The 18,592-nt window shown below is 47.0% G+C and overlaps 2 protein-coding genes across 8 annotated transcripts in view; both read right to left on the reverse strand.

Moving 5' to 3' along the window:
• HOXA3 (homeobox A3) overlaps positions 1-18,592 on the reverse strand; it is a 45,570-nt gene that overhangs the window by 9,865 nt on the left and 17,113 nt on the right. Inside the window, exons 3-4 of one of the 7 annotated variants that reach the window (XM_030968822.1) lie at positions 9,284-9,469; positions 5,508-5,589 (exon numbers count right to left, since the gene is read on the reverse strand). Coding sequence is in view for 1 of the 7 variants with exons in the window: in XM_030968891.1 (XP_030824751.1) it covers positions 16,251-16,360 (110 nt within the window). In the remaining 6 variants the exon portion in view is untranslated. Of the gene's footprint in view, positions 1-1,573; positions 1,718-2,328; positions 2,444-5,507; positions 5,590-5,960; positions 6,040-7,537; positions 7,570-9,283; positions 9,470-16,198; positions 16,361-18,592 lie in introns of those variants that run through there. The other 6 variants (XM_030968840.1, XM_030968832.1, XM_030968847.1 and 3 more) reach the window with 6 other exon arrangements.
• On the reverse strand, positions 10,930-13,330 carry HOXA4 (homeobox A4). The gene is given in 5 exon segments (XM_030968902.1): positions 10,930-12,157; positions 12,705-12,977; positions 12,980-13,027; positions 13,030-13,083; positions 13,086-13,330. Coding segments are annotated over 5 exon segments (906 nt in total). The 5' UTR covers positions 13,288-13,330; the 3' UTR covers positions 10,930-11,828.

Genomic DNA, 18,592 nt, shown 5'->3' on the forward strand with positions numbered 1-18,592 from the left:
TTAACTGGGTCAATATGCATCCAAACTGGGTCATAAATCAGAGGAAAGACTGCCAAGTAATTTAGCTGCAATTAAAGCTTGGATTTTATTTTTGAGGCACATTTTGGCTCATTTCAAAATATAGCAATGCCAGTGTTGGCTTTTAGACATACAGATGGGAGCAAAAGAGCTCTCCTCCTCTTGCTGAAGAGAGAGAAGTGCTTCAGTGTGGCGAGAAGGGGAAATAAAATTTATTTGGGTCAGTTCTGCTTCGAGAGCCGCTTTAAAGAGCAGGGAAACGTGAGACCCTCCAAACATCACCCTGAAGGTCTCTGCAGAATGACCGCGAATAGCTTCGAGTGGAAATAACCTTTTTTTTTGGTGCTCTCAGTGGAGTTTTCATCATCGTTCACTTTTCTCCCTCTCTCCCTCTCTTTCTGACCCCTTAGAAGACGAGCAATTACAAACAGCGCGTAACTGGACACAAAATGGCTCAACAGGAATAAGCGAGAGACATGGAACAAACTGGAGGAAAGCGAGTCCCAGGGCTCCAACCTTTCCCAAAGCCGAGGCAGAACGGGGAAACAGGGTTTCATTTAGCATTTTGTCCTCTTTCGATAGTCAAGTAATCTTTCATTTTTGTCGTTTAAAGTACATTTATATCTATGCATTCACACTGATAAGTATACACAAATACTTAGATATTTGTATATATGGATATATCTATATTTATGTATGTGACCGCATGGATATTAATTTAGAGCAAGTATCTGTTCTCCTAGAAGATACTTTCCACTTCTCTCCTTTTAATTCTCTCTTTCCAGATCCCCATTCAGAGAGGCAGAATAAACCTCCACATTTTCAAGGCTGATTTATTGTTAGAAGCCGTGGCTGGCTCTTGGTTCAGCTCCTTCTCACCGCGGAGAAATAAAGAGGAGCGCCTTGGCTCATTTGGGAAGGGGAAGCTTTGCCATAGAGCTGAGCACTCATGCAGCGCTCCTCGCACAATAAACAAAGTACCACTAAAGCATCATAAATAAAATGGCAGCACGATCGCACAGTCATCGATTTACAGAGCGGCAGCGGCCGAACAAACACCCATAAAACAACAACCGCCGCCGCACACTCGAGCACGACCCCGACAGAGGAGCATCACACACCCCCCACATCGCTTTCTCCTACTCGCCCAAATACATAAATAAATAAACACACAAACGCACAAATAAAATAATAGAATAAAATTAAGGGGGGAAATATTCAAGCACGGCAATAAAAGAGTCTTCCCATCTCCAGTCGGTCATAAATAATGGTAAAATGGCAATCGAGGGGCTGTAGCGGAGGCAGCTGGCCATCAGCAGCAGTGTGGGATCTCTATGGAGAAAAATAAATAAAGAAGCAAACTCTGCCTGCTCTGCTCGCTGCAAGGGTAGAGTTGAATATTTACCACAGCAAATTGAAACAAAGGGGGAAGCAGCCTGGCTCCGGGTGCACACACACCCGCACGCACACACACGCACTCACTCCAGCCTCTGCTACTGACCTTTGCCTCGAACAGCAATAACTCACCACATAAATGAACAATCAACGGAAATACCTTAAAATAAAATCCATCCTTTCTAACGAAGCATTTCGTCCTCTCGGCTCGACAATAACCTTTCCATAAGGAACGAAAGCTGTCAGCGAAATGGCCAGCTCTTGTGGGGACGGTGATGGGGGCAGGAGGAAAAAAAATAATAGAAAGCAGTGCTTGCTCTGAACAGAAACTGGAAAAGCGTAATCGCAGACGGAGCCAGACCGGGTCTCCACTCCAAATGCCACAATAATGCGCTGTATTATGTGCTCACGTGGTCATACGTCAACTTAAATCCTTTTATTTGAAATAGGGAATCATTGAAGGAACAGGGTTTCTTAGCGTGAGCCTTCGCTTTTTAAAGCCTTAACCCAATATGTTAAAAGAGTTTTAAGGGAGGAGAAAAAAAATCTAAGAGATGCAGATGACTATGGGGCGAGATTGGTCTGATTCTCTTTCCTCCCACACCAATATTTCTTTACAGAAAACCCATTGGAAGGTAAGAGGAATCCTTATAACGCTGCACTTTGATACTTAGCCTAATTAACCGGCGTTGGCTCCCGAGGCCCGGCACTCTGCTCCACGTCGTCGCATGTCCTCTGCAAGCCCCGAAGAAAGCCCAAATCTTAATGCTATTATTTCCAGCCCCCTTCTAAACGGGACGATTACCAGCCTTCCCCCCACCCCCAGCTCCCTCTACCCTGCCATTGTACAGGGCTTGCTCAACTCCCACACGCTACATCAGGGCTCCTGTAGAAACTAAAAAGACCTATAATTACCTGACAAAGGCAAAAAAGAGTCTCTTCTAAGAGGCTAGTTGATTTTTGTCCTCGTAACACACTATGAAGAATACACCTTCCTTCACTGGCGTGCCTCTGAATTTTGCAAAATCTTTTGGGACCTTGCTGTTAAACCTGTGCTTACGCATTTCCTATACAGCTAGTTTGAGTGATGCACAAAATTATAGGTTTCTAGCGTTGGAAAAGGGAAAAAAAAATTGGGGAGGGGGAGTTCTTTGCCTAAGGGGAAAAAATTAAGGAAAAAAAAAACCAACAAAGTTGTATGTGGCCCCTGAGCCAGGCAGCTTCGCCTGTGTGTGAACCCATCACATCTTCCCTGTAAGATTGTTTAACTTGTGCTATTGACACAATAAGCTAAACAAACAAAAGAAACCCTCCACTCACACAACTTTTCTGGAAGGAGTCAAAGTAAATCAGATAGTCCACGCTTTTACCGTGTTCCTGGTTCAGTTCTGTGGCTCCAGCATTGTGCATCATCATGTGTACACCTTTGCCCAAATCTTTCCGCCATCTCCCATGAGCTCAAAGAAGCCAACTGCATATCCCCTCTTACTGTTTCACCTACACTTCATTGAACAGAATGGAAGGAGATTTCTTTTTAAGGATGACTTTTAGTGTTAGTGTAAGGTTTTTAGTGACAAGCCTTATTATACTCTCTCCTGAATTGTAAAAGTGGGCCACTGGAATGTAAACCCATTCCTAGCAGTGTACAGTAGTGGCATTGCAGCAAAGTCAGCGCGACGTTACAGCAGGAGAAAACTTTGCAATTTTTCACGTGGAAGTGACTAAGCTTGTACCAGGGTATACATATATTATCCCTCACTGGGAACTGGAATAAAAACTACAAATGCCCCAGGAAAGAGGGGGCATTAGACACACTCGACATGCCCGAGTCTGTAACTATCAGCTTGCCTGGTAACTCCGCAGCTCTCATACTTATTGTAAACCAAGGCCGATATTTGCTTGAGGTGGATTCTCAGCTCTTTTAAATTTGGTGAGTTTGCATCCCATGGAGGAAACACACAGAGAAGTTCTTCTGCAACAATGAAACTGAAATTAATGGGGAATGGAGCAGATGTTGAAAAAAGCGAAACAAGTCTTTCTTGGGGCTGTTGTAAAAAGTTATCGACTGCTTTGCGTCAAAAGTAGAAAGATGGCTTTAGAAGTTACAGTCTTGAGCAAATAGAAACTACAAAAGCAATAAATCACAATCATAAGTCATCTGAAATGCCTTAACGCTAGCTGTGGCTATTGGCTTCAAAACCTTGTTTCTGTGAACATCTTTATTGGTATTAATGGTCAAGTTAATCCTAAAACTACTGTTTAACAATTAACTTGGTGTATATAGTGGGGAAACTAATTAATTCTTAAGAAAAGTAACTTCTTGACGTGTGAATACCTTTCACAGAGTGTGCTTTGGGAAGGCAGAAGGGGGAGTCTGCCTAACTTTGTGCTGTCCTGAATTGCAGCTGAAAATTGTTCTCTTCCGCCGAATTTGGAGAAAGTTTTCTTTGCCCTAGTAGCGTGATTACGAGGTTTCAGATGCAAATTCAAATGATGCTGCGAGTCGCAGGCGCTAGACTTCCCTCGCCACCCCATTACTTCCTTTGTTCCTGTTCCTGGACACCCAACGTTGTTTACCTTGATGATTTGGAGACCCGAAAGAGTGTTTCTAGTAGAAAAAATATGGACTTTATCAGTAGGTGTACTACTGATTTTTCTGTGCTTTATACACATGCCTTGGAGCTGAGTTTGAATTCCAGCCTCAGTAACAACAAACAGATCTGAGTTCATAACGTGCCTTCATTAAGGGAGACCCTTTGTGCCCGTTCTGGCATCAATAGCCAATCTTAGCATTAATGCTATTTGAAGTTACCTTCGATATAATTGGAGTTAGAATTTTTACTGTGCTTCAAGTTTACTTTTATGCCAGTCGGTAAGAGGTGTGCCTATCACTCCCATGTGGAGATGAAATGGGAATCACCCGTACGATATAAGTACTTATTTCCTCACTACCTCGAAAGATTTGCAATCTGCTGGGGTGCAGAGCTGTTTACCTACATCCGTGCGCCTGATAAAGTTGGCCTTTGATCATTCCCAAGTAGATAAAAAGAGCAGCGTTATCGACTGTGCCCTTGCGAGAGAAGTTCTGCTCAGAGTCAGCTGAGTCTGCCGGTGTTGGGTCCGCTAAGGAATCCCAAATATCTCTGCCCGCCATGCTGTGGGTACATGCCACCGGAGGAAGGTTCTTTCGTACCGTGTTTTCGCTTTCAATTTCCGAACGCAAGCGTGAATAGACATTTGCAGCGCCTTTTTGTAGTTAAGATTTAAGCAGCTCATTAAGCCAACACAAAGAGCCCTTGTAGTCCTGTAATTTATGGCCGCTTTTAAAAGGTAGTAAAATACACTAATTGTACATCAACATCCAAAAAGGAGCAGGTAAATCTAGCAGGAATTTGAGCTAATTCTATGTAATCCTCCCCTCTCGACGGCCGGCATAAAAAAAAATTTGTCACTATGGAAAGCATTTCTTTTCTCCTGCCAGAGGACCACGCACATCAAGGACTTCAGCAACTCCGAACCACCAGACACCGACCTCCACTCAGCGCAAAGCAGGCCAGACGGACAAACACCCGAAATCTATTCGCGAACCATTCTGTTGTACGCACGCAGACAAAAATCAGGTTTTCTAACATCCCCACATGCACTTCTCGTTTCCAGGACCGGCTGCGGAACTCCTCGAGGAGGAGGCGAACAGACAAGCCGCGATAAGCAGCCATTCAACACCGAACTGGCTCCAACCCTCTCTCCCTCGCCTTGTGCCTTTGATTTCGGAAGGAGCTAAGAACGGACAAAGAAATTCTCTAACTCTTTCGCTCTTCAGATGACTTTGCATCCTTCCTGTCCCCAATGCCTTTATAAGGATGGCGATCACTCAGGTCCCGTACACTTCTTTGTCTGCCCAGACACGCGCATTCACCACCCACGGAAGATGAATAGAGCCAATCCAGAAAAAAAAATTCCAGCTAGGTTAAATATTTATCGCAACAACAACAAAATCTCATTCCAGCAGTCTTGTTCTTCATGCAGGTACCAGGCAAATCGCATTCTTACAGCCGCCACCGGCGCAAAGGCAGCGGCCGCTGCCCGGCTCTTACCTCCTCCAGCTGCGCAGGGTTGGGCAGAGGCGCTCCCAGCTCCTTCCACCGCCCCGGCCGAGCGGCTTCGTTTCGGGGCTCCCTGTAAACAAGCAACAAACAGTGCCTTACCGGGGAGTGCAGGGGGAGGTATTTTGCTCCTTCATTGGCAGTACATGGTTTGCCGGGTGCGCTGGGAGAGCCCGGAGAGGGGCGGGCGGGGATGGAGCGGGCTCGGGCTCCCGCGAGGAGCGTGGATTCCCACCCGGGTGAGGAGCACGGGGAGCTGAGAAATAAAAGCGTGCAGTTGTTTTGGTTGGGGTTTTTTTCCTTATTTTTTTTCCCCTGTAGACAGCTATGCCTTCTGTCTCCAAGTGTTTGGAAATATTGTCATTCCAAACTCTTGTTACATGAATGTCTGCTTTATTTTCCTCTGGGAAACCTTTGTTTAGGATCATTTAATCAAGAACAGACATTAAACACAAGTCGTGGTGTTCATCTCTGCTGAATAAAACTCGGAAAGGATTCCAGTTTAAATGCGGGGCGTATTGTGGTTGGGCTTTTATTCAAACGGTTAGCCGGGGCCCAATCCTGCCACCACAAGCTCACTAAGAGACTAACAATTGACCTCAGCGAAGCGGGATCGGGCCCAAATGCTTAAAAAAAATAAATAAAAAAATAATAAAAAAGTTCACGAACACAACATACGCACACACAAAAAAAAAAAAACAGCGACGAAAAAGCCGACATCCATGAAAGCCATTGACAGAGGGAAAAAAACTGGGCTGCTTCTTCTCCCCTAAAATAAACAGTACTGCTGGTCCAAAAAGACAATAGTCAGGTTATTTGCATGCCACTTACTGAATCACTTTTACATATGAATTAATATTTTCAATCTGTATTCCGTCTTGCTAATAAAACCCATCAAACGCATCTTACAATCGTCAGTAAATGTAAATGCTAATAATTAAATAACACCGTTCTTGCTGAAGGGTGTTATCTGAGCCCTGGAAATATTAAGTCTGTCTTGGGACAACTTTTCGAGCAGATACTTTGCTTTGGTAATTTAGTAGTTCCATAATTACACTAATAATTTTAAATTTGGTGTTGAACTCCAGTCTACATAAAATCATGCAATAATAGCCTACTAAACTGTTTATTGCTGTCTCATAAATTTGCGAGCGCTGACTGCTAAAATCTACTGGCAAACACAAAAGAAAATGGAAAGTTCGAACTGCAATCACAGAGCCCGGGCGCTGCTTCCTGGGGTTATCCTTTGCTCTACCTTTCCTTCCACTCGGCTTCAGCACAGGGGGAACCCCCCGGCATTTTAGGCTCAAAGTCGTACCTTAGCTGTTTTGATCCCTAATCAATAATCGTGTTACAAGCAGCAATAATCATCGATCAAGCGTGTCGTGACTGGGTTGTCCCACTCGTGTTAAATATGGAGCGTGTATCTGAAAACGGTGCCAGCGACTTTCTGTTATTTATTTTGGAGCTATTAGGTCACGCTACCATATTTTACACTGCCACGGTCCTTTAAAGTATACTGTTTCTTGAAAGAGTTGCTAAGTAGCAATAAAGCACTTTAAAAAAACTATGACTTTTTTTTCTTTTTTTTTTTTTTTTTTAATTTGTTGTTATCCCAAGCTCTAATATTCATCGCGGCGCTCAAAGTTCGTACATAAATCGTTCAGACTAATGAGTCATAGAGAAATTCGCCCATGACTTTTCCTTTGCAATGCTCACTGCCTTTCCATTGCTTTTTTGGCCATGTATTAAGAGACGGTGATTTATTAACGCCAGGAAAATTGAACAAAGCAGGTCCTCCTGCACTGTGGCACCCAGCCTTCCACAGTGTGAATTAGAACATTATCAAGTGTGTTTGCCTCCGTAACACTTAATCACCAAAAGCCATAATGTGACCACAAGGCAGCTAAAACAAAGATTTAACATTTCTAAATATTAAACTTGTTAAGCAAATGCTCAGCAGACAAAGCAAGCACAAACAATTAAAGTCATCAAGCTAGAAATACACACTACCTACTTACCAACACAGACCCTATTGCTTGCTTAAGAAGTTTAGAATCTTTCAAGATAAATCAGGTGGGTTTTTTTTAAATGGAAAAAAAAAAAAAAAAAAAAAAAAGGAAAGAAAGAAAGAAAAACAAACTCCAGTAACAAGGAGTTGAGTTTCACTTCTGAGAGAATCACTCCTAGTGAGGACTGACGGCCACAGATCCATTCCTGACTATCTGCATTAATTATTTAATGAGTCACGTGACCCTAAAGATTAAAATTTCAATATCTCCCCCAGAACAGACGCAACACCTTTATCTGCGAGCGCAGGGATGTTCGTACTTTGGTCCCCTAATCTCTACTGCCTTTGACAGCTCCTCAGTTTCCAGGGAGAGCTCTGGGGCATTATTAACAAGGGTTTGTCCCGTTCTGCACAGCGAGCCGGGGCAGCTTTGCACCCTCCTCCCCCCCCCCCCCCCCCACTCCAAATGAATCAGTTGAACCCAAATCGTCATTGTCTGCAGCGGGGAGGGGGCTCCGCGCTGCTGCCAGGGGCACGGAGAGCACCAGGGCGGCATTGCCCGGGCCGCCTGCCACGGGTGAGTGCCGCCTGTCCGCGGGCCCGGGCGGAGCCAGCAGCGCTGCCCGGGCCGGAGGGAGGCGGCCGCGGAGCTCCCCCTGCCCACGCCGGGAGCCCCGAGCCCGCCGCACCCGCGTGGGCCGGGCCTGGGCGCCCGCGCAGGAGGGGACAGCCCCGGAGCGACACCCCGGGGTCCCACCCGGCCCGGCCCAGCCCGGCCAGGCCCTGCGGGCACGGGCACAGCCTCCGCCTCCTCGGGGACGTGACGTGCGGGTCCCGCGGCCGCGCCGGCTCGGGCGGAGGTGCGGGAGCGGCGGGAGAGCCCGGGCTGCCCGAACGCGGCCCCGACGCCAGGCGGGGGGGCCGGGAGAGCTGGACTTCACTGCAAGCCTGTCAGGATCTCCGCCTGTGCGAGGGCTCCCCCCACCCCTTCCTCGTTTACAAACACAGGACAAGAAGAGCTGGGACTGCAAGCACCCTGGGGGAAAAAAATTTAAAAGAAAAGAAAAGAAAAGGAAGAAAAAAAGAAAAAAATCCTAGCATTGCGTAATCCCCCCATGCAGGATGGCCCTGGTTATTAAATACCACAAGGCGCTTGTCACAGTTCAGCTCCTCCTGTAATGAAACACCAGGTATAGCAAGAGCTTGCAGGAGAAACGAGGATGGGGATCTCGGAAGAGGAGTATTTTTCTTAGTGGGTGGAGGGGAGGTGGGTGCCGGGGTTAACCGAGTGGCGTTCCCTGCTGACAGCAAATTGACTCCGAGGTGATTTGGTCTTTCTTTGAAATATTGACACACTTCCACTTCCAGCGTTTTGAGCTGTGCTCGCCTTTGTGGCCAGAGCAGATAAATCCGTGTGTGAGAGACACCGGGAGAGCGAGAGAGAGGGAGGGGGGGAGAGACATTTAGGTCCAAGTGCCGGATTAAAAAGAATACTGTCTTTAAAGGTCAAGGGTTTGAAGGGTCAGTCTGCTCCTCTAAAAAAAACAATTAATGGGATAGAAAATTTGTCCTCTCGGTGAACTCCTGGTTGCCTTAGCAAAGGGAGCACAATGCGAGAATTTAAACAGGACGATGTAATTTTTGAGGTTATTGTAAAGACGGGAGGTATTGGACGGGGAGCAGAGGGCTCCCAGCCCGGGAGCAGCATTCTGCTCCCAGCACAGGCAGAAGGGGAAGAGAAGGAAGGAGAATTTACCTTAAACGATGATAATCGGCCATGGGGTATTTTGCAGTCCGCAGTTCAATCTCCAGCAAGAGAATGTACATTTTTTTAGGAGACAGCCAAGATGCTGTGTCTTTACACATGACCACTTTTTTTTTTCCCCCAGGAAAATCCTTTGCGTCTTCACAGACTTTTCCAAGAGAATGCCTTTCAGAACCGCTGTTGAATTACAAAGAAGTATTTATTGTAGGAGGTGATTAATGATTCTCCCTAAAATTGCTATTTGCAGCGTGATTTCATTTCTCTTTACAATGGGAGCAAACCAGGTTTGTACGCATAGGCTGCACACTAAAGAAATCCTGCACTGCCAGTTAATATGTTTCAGCTGGAATTTTGCTCAGTTGTACTAATTTTGGCTCTAAACACATTAAGGGATTCTCAAGCAATAAACCAAATGAAGAGCTACACATTTGCAGATAGAAGTTACCTGACATACAGCCATATTTTTTTCCCCCTTATAAGGAGACAGCTGGCGACTCAGGATTTAGTAAACAGCAATATGTGAGCAGAAGTGGGCTTTTCAGGCCTGCTCCTTGGTCAGGTATGGGGACAGCCGTGTTTGCTGAGGGTGTTTACAGCTGCCACCTTCCTGATGCTGAACGTGTTCTGCCAGTGGCACGTTCCATTTTCCTCTGGGATGGTACATATTCCATGGCTAGGCAGGGATGCTGGCACAGCCTATGGAGCCTGGTGCTACCTCAATCAGGGATGATGATGCCCCCTGGTCCTGGTGGCCCCACTAAGGTGAAGACAACTACTGATTCCAAGAATCCATCTTGTATGTATTTGGGTGAGTAAATAAATAACTATTGGCCTTCAGGTCTTCCCTGGAAGATTTAGTAGTACTTGAGCTCCTTTCCAAGACTTTTCCTACCCAGCTCAGTGCTACACCATGTTGTGAAAGCCCCAGGCAGCTCTGTTAGCAGCTCTGCTTTGCCTGAACTCCTTAGCTGCCTGGAAGCAGGAAGATGCACAGCCTGAGCTGGAACCAGCTGAATCCCATTTTGCCCCAGTAGTTGTGACAATCTCGGCCAAAAAAGCCTCATGAGTTTTATCCAAATTCGTGTGTCTACCGAGGCTTTCTCAGCACATTTTGAAATAATCTTAAAAAAAAAAAAAAAGGAAATAGAAACAGAAAAGGCAGCTTTAAAAGAAATTTTAGGTTACCGTTCATGTTAAACAGTGCTAGCCAGCTAAGAAATCATAATCAGGCGAAAATGAATGAATAAACCACGACTGGCTAAAGATTTAAAGTGTTATCACGGCATGGGAGCTTATTGGCTCCCAGAAGAAGCACAGCTTCTCTTGTCAGGCAGCTGAAAACAGTCGCACGGCCAGCGGTGGAGTCAGACTCATTCTGTCTAAGTCAGCTAAAGAGAGCACCACTCACCTATACAATGAAGCAAGACCTTTCCTCGTCCTGCAACTCAATTTTTCCCAGCCAAGCGAGTAGGAGTCAGGAGGTTTTTCACCACATTTAAAATAACCATTGCCTTATTGACAAGATGAATCCAAGTCAAAACAATGCATTAAACTGTTGGTTTCCATTCGTGATGCCAACACCAGCCATGCACAAGGTGGATGAAACAGCACGTAGTGGACTTGTGTTTCAAGCGTTTAATTCTTTTGTACAGAATAATCTTTATTACTAGCATTTGGCACTGTTATACATTACACCAAAAATCCACAAATTGTACATGGACCCAAACTATTTAGACGGTGCCAAATATGAAGACAGCAACAGCCTTTATAGCAATATTTCTTTAAATAAATGCAATAGGGAATGTGGAGAAAAACTAATAGATCACAGCTACTGAGGGGGCTACACTTAAAACCAGTTAAGTTACCTTTGATACATAAAACATTTTCCTTTAGACAGCATAAGGGGACTTTTTCACAAGTCTTTAGCCTCTTGTGGACGTGTTCGTTCTCCCATGTTGGTCTGTGTGTGTATACGTGCCTGTGCACCATCACACACACACGCATGCACAGAGAAATCCATGAACACACCACAAAACAGCGCTATTCAAGTCAATGCCTTACACAAGTGTCTCACGAGCTCTTTGCTTTGTTTTAAACGTTTTTTTATTTTTAACGTGTTCCCTAAAAAAAAAAAAAAAAAAAAAAAAAAAAAAAAAAAAAAAAAAAAAGAGTCCGTCTTAGGTACAGAGAATTCGTCCATGACAGCATCCATCCCTCTCTTACACCGAGGGCAAGAGAGTGTTTCCATAAATAGAAAAAAATGATGGGCATGGAACCATTATCTATATACAATGTAGACAATCGTCCGGGTTTTGGTTTAAACATGTGTCCGTTCTTGGACACGTCTCGTCTTCCTTTTCTGCTCCTGTTTTTTTTACACAGTTTGGTCCAAAAGGCCAGCCTCCACCTTGAGGCAGCTTGAAAACCCCAATAGATAGGCATATATATTTTTAAAAAAACACAACAACAACAACGACAAAAAAAAAAAGCCGACCAAACAAAAAAAGACCAAAATTACTCAAACCAAAAACCGTATTTATAGCGCAGCTGCGTTGGGTGTAGCCCCATCGAGCGGATGGGGGTGGCCCTGTGTCTGTGCTTTGGACTGCTGGCTCAGTGTGGACTGGTTTGAGGAGCGCATCTTTGTGTTAGGCAGTTTATGGTCTTTCTTCCACTTCATGCGCCTGTTCTGGAACCAGATTTTGACCTGGCGCTCGGAGAGGCAGAGGGTGTGCGCGATCTCGATGCGTCGCCTTCTGGTCAGGTAGCGGTTGAAGTGAAACTCCTTCTCCAGCTCCAGGACCTGCTGTCTGGTGTAGGCAGTGCGAGACCTCTTGGGCTCCCCTCCGTTGTAATTGGGGTTGACTGAAACGTGCTCACACAGGCACACACATACACACGCGGAGAGGAAAGAAGGAGAGGGGAAGGGATGGAACATAATCATTATATAATAACTTGACACCGGGTTCACATAAGATACATAAACGGCAAGAAAAATTGTTTCCCAGCCTATCGACAGTGGGGACAATCGAGGAGCAATAAAAAATGGTGATGGGCATTTGGGTTAGAAGAAAAGCTTCAAAGACACATGGCCCAGAGCCACTGCAGGGCAATTAAATTTATGGGGGCTATAATTACTGCCCTAACAGTTTAGCGTCTCGTAAATCTTTTGATAAAGGACCCCGGATACAAAAGGTTTCTCACTTTTTTCTTTTTCTTTTTTTTTTTTTTTTTTTTTTTTTTCCCTTGATTTTTTTTCTTTTTTTTTTCCATACTATTAGGAAACGCGGAGGGAGAAGGAGGGGAAAAAAAAAGCCACACACGCCACGACCCATCCCGGTCTCGGGAGCACCCTCCCCCCTTCCCTCCTCTGCAGGCGCATCCCCACCTCCCCCTGGCAAGGGCAACTCACCCGTGCTCACATGGATCTTCTTCATCCAGGGGTAGACCACCGGCTCCTTCCCCTTCAGCCCGGGCAGGCTCTTGTCGGGCAGCAGCGGACAGGCGGGCCCGGTGCCGGCCCCGGCGGCGGGGGCAGCTTCGCAGCGGCGCTGCAGGGCATGGCCTGGGAGCAGGGGCTGGGGCGGGCCGGGGTGGCCCTTGGCGGGCGGCGGCGGCGAGGCGCCCGGGGCGGCTGCTCGGGGCCCGGCGGCGCTGCCGGCGCTGCTGTAGCTGTAGGGCGCCTGGGGTAGGAGGGTGCCTGCGCGGGGTAGAGAGCCTCGGGAGGCGGCCCCGCGGCCCCGGCGGCGCCGCGGGAGCCTGGTAGCCCGGTTCCCGGCGCGGCCGCGGAAGTACTCGGGCAGCGCCGGGCCCGGTGCGCGGTGCAGGTGCGGCGGCGGCGGCGGCGGCGGCGGCGGCGGGGCGTGCGGGTGCGAGTGATGCGGGTGGTAGCTGGCGGAGCTGCCGGCGCTGCCGCTGTGCTGCGTGTATTCCTCGCAGGGAGGGAATTTGGGCTCGATGTAGTTGGAGTTTATCAAAAACGAACTCATGGTCATTAATTTGTGAAGTGCAAAAATACTAATTTTTCTCGCGTTGTCGTTTTTCTGGGCTCGGCGAGGCCCCTCCCCTTCCCCCCTTCCCTCCCTTCCCTCCCTCTCCCCCCCCCCGCTGCTGTCAAGTGCTGCCGCTGCCAAAGTTTGGGCCTCCAGCCCTTCCCCCCCCCCCTCCTTCCCACTGCACTCCCCTCCCTTCCTCTCTTCCCACCCCTGGAGCGCCTACAACACACACAAACACACACCCGCGCACACACACACCCGCACCCCCCGCCGCCCCGCCACCACCTGACCGCCAGCGCCAATTACCGCGCGGGGCCGCGGACCCCGGATCAGGAAATGGAAGAGGGACGAGCGGCCGCAGGGCAGCTCCGCGCCCGCGGACCTTTGGCGGAGACCGCGCCTCCCCCACGGGCGGCGGCTGCCTGGCGAGGGAGCGCCCCGCGTCCGCTCCTCACCAGCATCCCCGGCTCCTCCCGCCCGCCGGCCCGGGCCGCGTCCAGCAGTCGCGGTGTCAAGCGAGATAAAACTAATCCGGCGTTGACAGTCTCCCACCCGCCCCGCCCGCCCCAGCACTTTTTGTGTCTTCGTTCTCCCGTGGGAGAGTGTAGGAAGCAGGGCGAGGAAGCGGAGCGCAGCCCAGCTGCGCGATCCAGAGGGAGGCAGGCATTGCACAAGGCGTTGCACAATCCTTTTGAACAAGCCCATCTCCAAACGCCGGGGCTGCGCGCAGGCAGAGGGCGGCAGCGGCTGTCGGGCACAGGCCACCGGCCGCCCTCCAGCCTCTGTCCCCAGCACCCCGCCGCTGCGGACCGCGGGCGGCCGGGGGTTCCAGGGACAGCCTTTTGCCCCTTTGAAGCTGGGCTAATTGGAGGAAAAGTTAGAACGAAGGTCGCGGGGAGGCCGAGGAGAGTCCTCGAGGGGCTTGCGGGGTGTGAGCCATAGAGCGAGCCTGAAAATAACGGGGAACAGAGGGGGAAGGGAGAGGGGAAGACGGACACGACGGCATCAAACACTTCCTACCGGCGATTACAGGGCTCACTGGGAGCATCCCTCCCCGCGGAGCAGAGCTTTCTGAACTACGAATTTAAGCCCGTTGGTTTGGTGTGCCTCGTCTGGGGTTTATTTTTAATTTTCACTTCCATAAGAAATCGCTAGCGCCTTCGCAGCAGTAGCTCGCAAACCCTGGTGTAGGAGGGAGAGGGCACTCGGGCACTTCTAGGTTGCTAAAACTGAGACTGTTAACGGTATTTGCAGCTCAGGGGGAAACGAGGCAGCCACCCTGACCTTAGGTAATTGAAATTTGATGGTTGAACTAATTACGCTCTTATTCTAAGGGGGAAAAAAAAATACTTATTGAAAGTCAGTTAGTCTGCCACGTTTGGAGTAGGCGCGAACTTTTTCAGATTATTTTTTCATCTGTACAGGAAAGAGTATAAACAGATAGAAATATTTACCACACCCTTAGAGAATATAATTGCTGAGTGGCTAAATCTCATCTGCTGGTATGGGAAAATCCTTCTAATATATCAAGCATAAATATGATACAGTTTAGATCTTGCCTTCCTAAAGATATTACACTAACAGTTACCCTGGTTTAAATTCAGATTATTGTCTTTTGCAGTTTAATAGATAATGGATACATGCAATAAAATTCTATTTGAATATATATTCTATCTAACAAGACACACAGCGTATCGATTTATATTTTATCCACAGACACATAGGCGCGCACATTGCATGCGGCTTGTAATATGTTAGAACATTTCCAGCACTTGGGTATACTGGGGTACTTATCTAAACAATCACTCATTTCCTCCTACTATCGAATGTCTAATTTGTAAAGAGAGTTAAAACACATTTACTTACTCATTTCCAACAACGCATCTATGGAACTTTAACTAGAGTAATAGATAAGTTTCTGTATTTACTCTGCGTGGAGAGGAAATGCGGTTACACACACGCGGTTACACACAGAGACGGCCGCAACTGCTCAACAGCACACATTTGATAGAAAAGGGGAGATTGTTTTATTTATATTCCAAACAACAAAACAACAGCAAACCCAATTCCTAAAAGAAAAAAAAAGCTCCCATCTACATGACTGTTAAAAATAAAAGACCGCCGAAATCCACCACGACAGCATTTCCCCGGTATAAAGAGATACATGCACACACAGAGACGCATACATACAAATACCTGCCGGCTAGCACCAGATGAATTACACTGGGGTATCGTAAATATTATCCTCGGCATAAGTCCTGAGGCTCTATGGCCGGAGCACTACAGCGGGCTGCCGTGTTCCCACGCCACAGTAAAACACAACGAGAAGTGTTGTCTCGGTTTGTAAGATCAGCGCTACATTGGGAGAGTTGACCGGGCTCTGCTTCATATTATTTACTGTGATTAGATCTCAAAGTTTCACCGTGCCCTTTCCTACAGGAGGGCTCTGGCGCTTGGTTACAGAGAGAAGGACTCAATTTTGTATACGAGTGTAAATCTGCAAGGTGACCTGAGCTGCCCAGCTCAAGTCTGGCTTTTTCGTGTGGTTCTCTTAGTCTGTGAAGATGTGCTGAGGCAGGACCTCCAAAAGGCCTGTTCCGTGTCTTTCTGGTTTTGTTATCATAAACAAGAACCCAGCCAAGACCACCAAGTGTTATCTTGCACACGGCCATTTCGACATTTTACTGCAAGATTTATGGCTGTAATAAACAATCTCAAACCCTTTTTTCCCCCAGTACTTCCCTTTAACAAACTTGTACCATCACCCTAAGTTCTCAAAGAAAGAAAAGGATAGGATAAAATAGGCCAGCTCCCTTATTTTTCCAGAAGGACTAAAGGCTCGATTTCACTGGAGAAGGAGACTTCCATCAATTAATAAAGAAGCGAGAGTTTCCTGGCCAAGGCTGGCCGAGAATGGGATGGGGACAGCACTGGAATTAAGTTGAGAGGGAGAGAGTAAATTTTCATGCACCAAGAAAAAGCAACTCAATACATACCGAAAGAGGGAGAAAAAGGGGATCCCTCTTTTTCTTGTGAAACAGGCAAGCATTCCTGTTACCCTCCACATACGCAGCTAAAACATAATTACCACGAAAGAGAAAATAATAATAACAACGGCAATAATAATAATAGTAGTAGTAGTAGTAGTAGTGTAATAATAATAATAATAATAATAATAATAATAATAATAATAATAATAATAATTCAAGTCAACCTCTTGCCGTGCCGGGCATCCTCCACCGAGAGCGGTAGGAGGAGGAAGAATCGCACTAGCAGCCTGGTTTGACTTTGATTTGAACCATTTTGAATATATTTAGTCCCAGCTTTCCCCTCTTGAATGCGAGGCTGTCCCAAGTTTCAAAGTGACCGAAAAGTGACACCGTGTGCATTTTGTTTCTTATTAATCTTACACATTGACAGTCTTTGTTAAATAACAAGGCGTGCCCTTCACCAGGCGACATTTTCATATTTGTTAGACGCGGTGACCTGAAGTTCACCTCGGCCTTGGACTTAGTTTTTCTAAAAGGTCTATAACAGTGTCTTTTAGATAGCAGGGTGCTTTGCCCAGGTCACTTCTTCTAAGGGAAAAATAAGAAAAAAATCGAGGGAAAATGTAAACGTTATGGAATGTATCGACTGTATTCCTTTCTTTGTTCCTGGGAATGATACAGCCCCGAGGCTGCTCCTGCCTCCGTGGATGAGAGCGTCCTTCCCGATGGGTACTGCCGGGGCAATATTGGCATTTTTGCCCCAAGTTCAGCATTTGATAAAAGCAATGGTTTCCCTGGCACTGGGGCTCCTCTTAACAACGGGGTTGTTGGCGGGGTTTGCTCACCCTGTCCTGGTGCGCTTAAATAAACACACGTAAAATGTGATTTGTGCCCGGATTTTAAATGAATGGTCTTTTGAGCAGACCTTCCACGCCAGAGAGCAGCGTGCTGAATGCAGAGAGTGAAAGGACAGAAAGAGTTCGTCTCAAATTATTAACTGAACTGTCCTGTTCTAGCTTGTTGTCTTTTTTTTTTGGAACCGGGGGAAGGGGGAAAAATTTAAACAATAATTGAAAAGAGTCAATATTTATGTAAGTCGCTGTTTCAACTTCTTTGAAATTATTCTCATTGATATTTTTATTCTAAACCAGATTTAAAATATGGAATTCGGACCACTAATTGTTTTAGTGAGGAAGTAAATGGATTTCTGTCACCTACTCTTGAGTAAGCCGGTTATAGTAACAGCTTTCATTCTGGGTATATCAAAGACGCATTGTTATTCTTGGAAACAATCCGCCTGCTATTCTCTAACAAAATAGATATTTGGCTACGGTTTTTAGCTTGTTATCAGGCTTCGCTCTTACACCAAATAAATAGTCCGGATGTGAAAGGTTATATACTATCTCCAGAGCGGGCAGGCTCCCTAAACGTGCAGTGCCAGGGCTCGCTACAAGTGAGCAGCAGCAACAACTTGTGAACAGCGTCTACACGCCGAGCAAACACTTGCATTACACACTTTCCAGGCTTCAGCAGGTACTTTAGGCACAATCTCCGATAATCACTTTGGCTAATCTGATATCTAACCTCTCGCGTACTTGTTCCCAAGATACAGCGCTCGCCTGCCACGATCCAGCTGTGTCTCTGGCAAATAATTCACGCGTACCAGTTACACAGAGGCCGGTGTAGGCTGCTGCCTTGGGGGTGGAAAGGCAGCAATGCGTGGCTGGGGGTGAGGTGCGCTCTTTCTCGGATTTCCTTGTCGCACTGTCGCCTCCTCCACACCTTTCAGGTCTGATTATGGCTATATTCGAGTATCCTTTCCCTCTTCCACCGACCCCTTAGCATTAAAATTTCAAGCTGAATCCCGCCTGCGATGATGTCCTCCAAAATGAAATTGCTTGAGCAATATTGGCTAGTTCTCCCTGCAGACACGTCTAACCAAGGAGCTAAAGCTTTTACTCAGAGGCGGCACTGAGAACAAAAAAATCCCAGCAATGTGGGAATCTCTCCGCGCTAAGAAATTCCACTAAACTTTTTCTTGGAAGGGTGAAGAGGGGTGGGTGGCGAGAGGAAAAACAACGCGTCCTACTCCCAATTTCGCTGGGAACTGCCGCCTCGGGTAATTCCAGAAGGCTGTGAGAACCCTCCAAATCACGGAGAGGCACAGGGCGCCAGCTTCTCCGTAATATTTTCCATGGGTATCGCACCACGGCTCCACGGCTCCGCATTTTAAACGAGCTCCTTCGGACCAAACATATAGCCCGTATTATCTCCGGCATGTCCTGTTTAAGCACAGTTTAGCGGTCGCTACAGAA

Source organism: Camarhynchus parvulus, chromosome 2 (assembly GCF_901933205.1).
Source record: "Camarhynchus parvulus chromosome 2, STF_HiC, whole genome shotgun sequence".
In the NCBI taxonomy this organism is placed as follows: domain Eukaryota; kingdom Metazoa; phylum Chordata; class Aves; order Passeriformes; family Thraupidae; genus Camarhynchus; species Camarhynchus parvulus.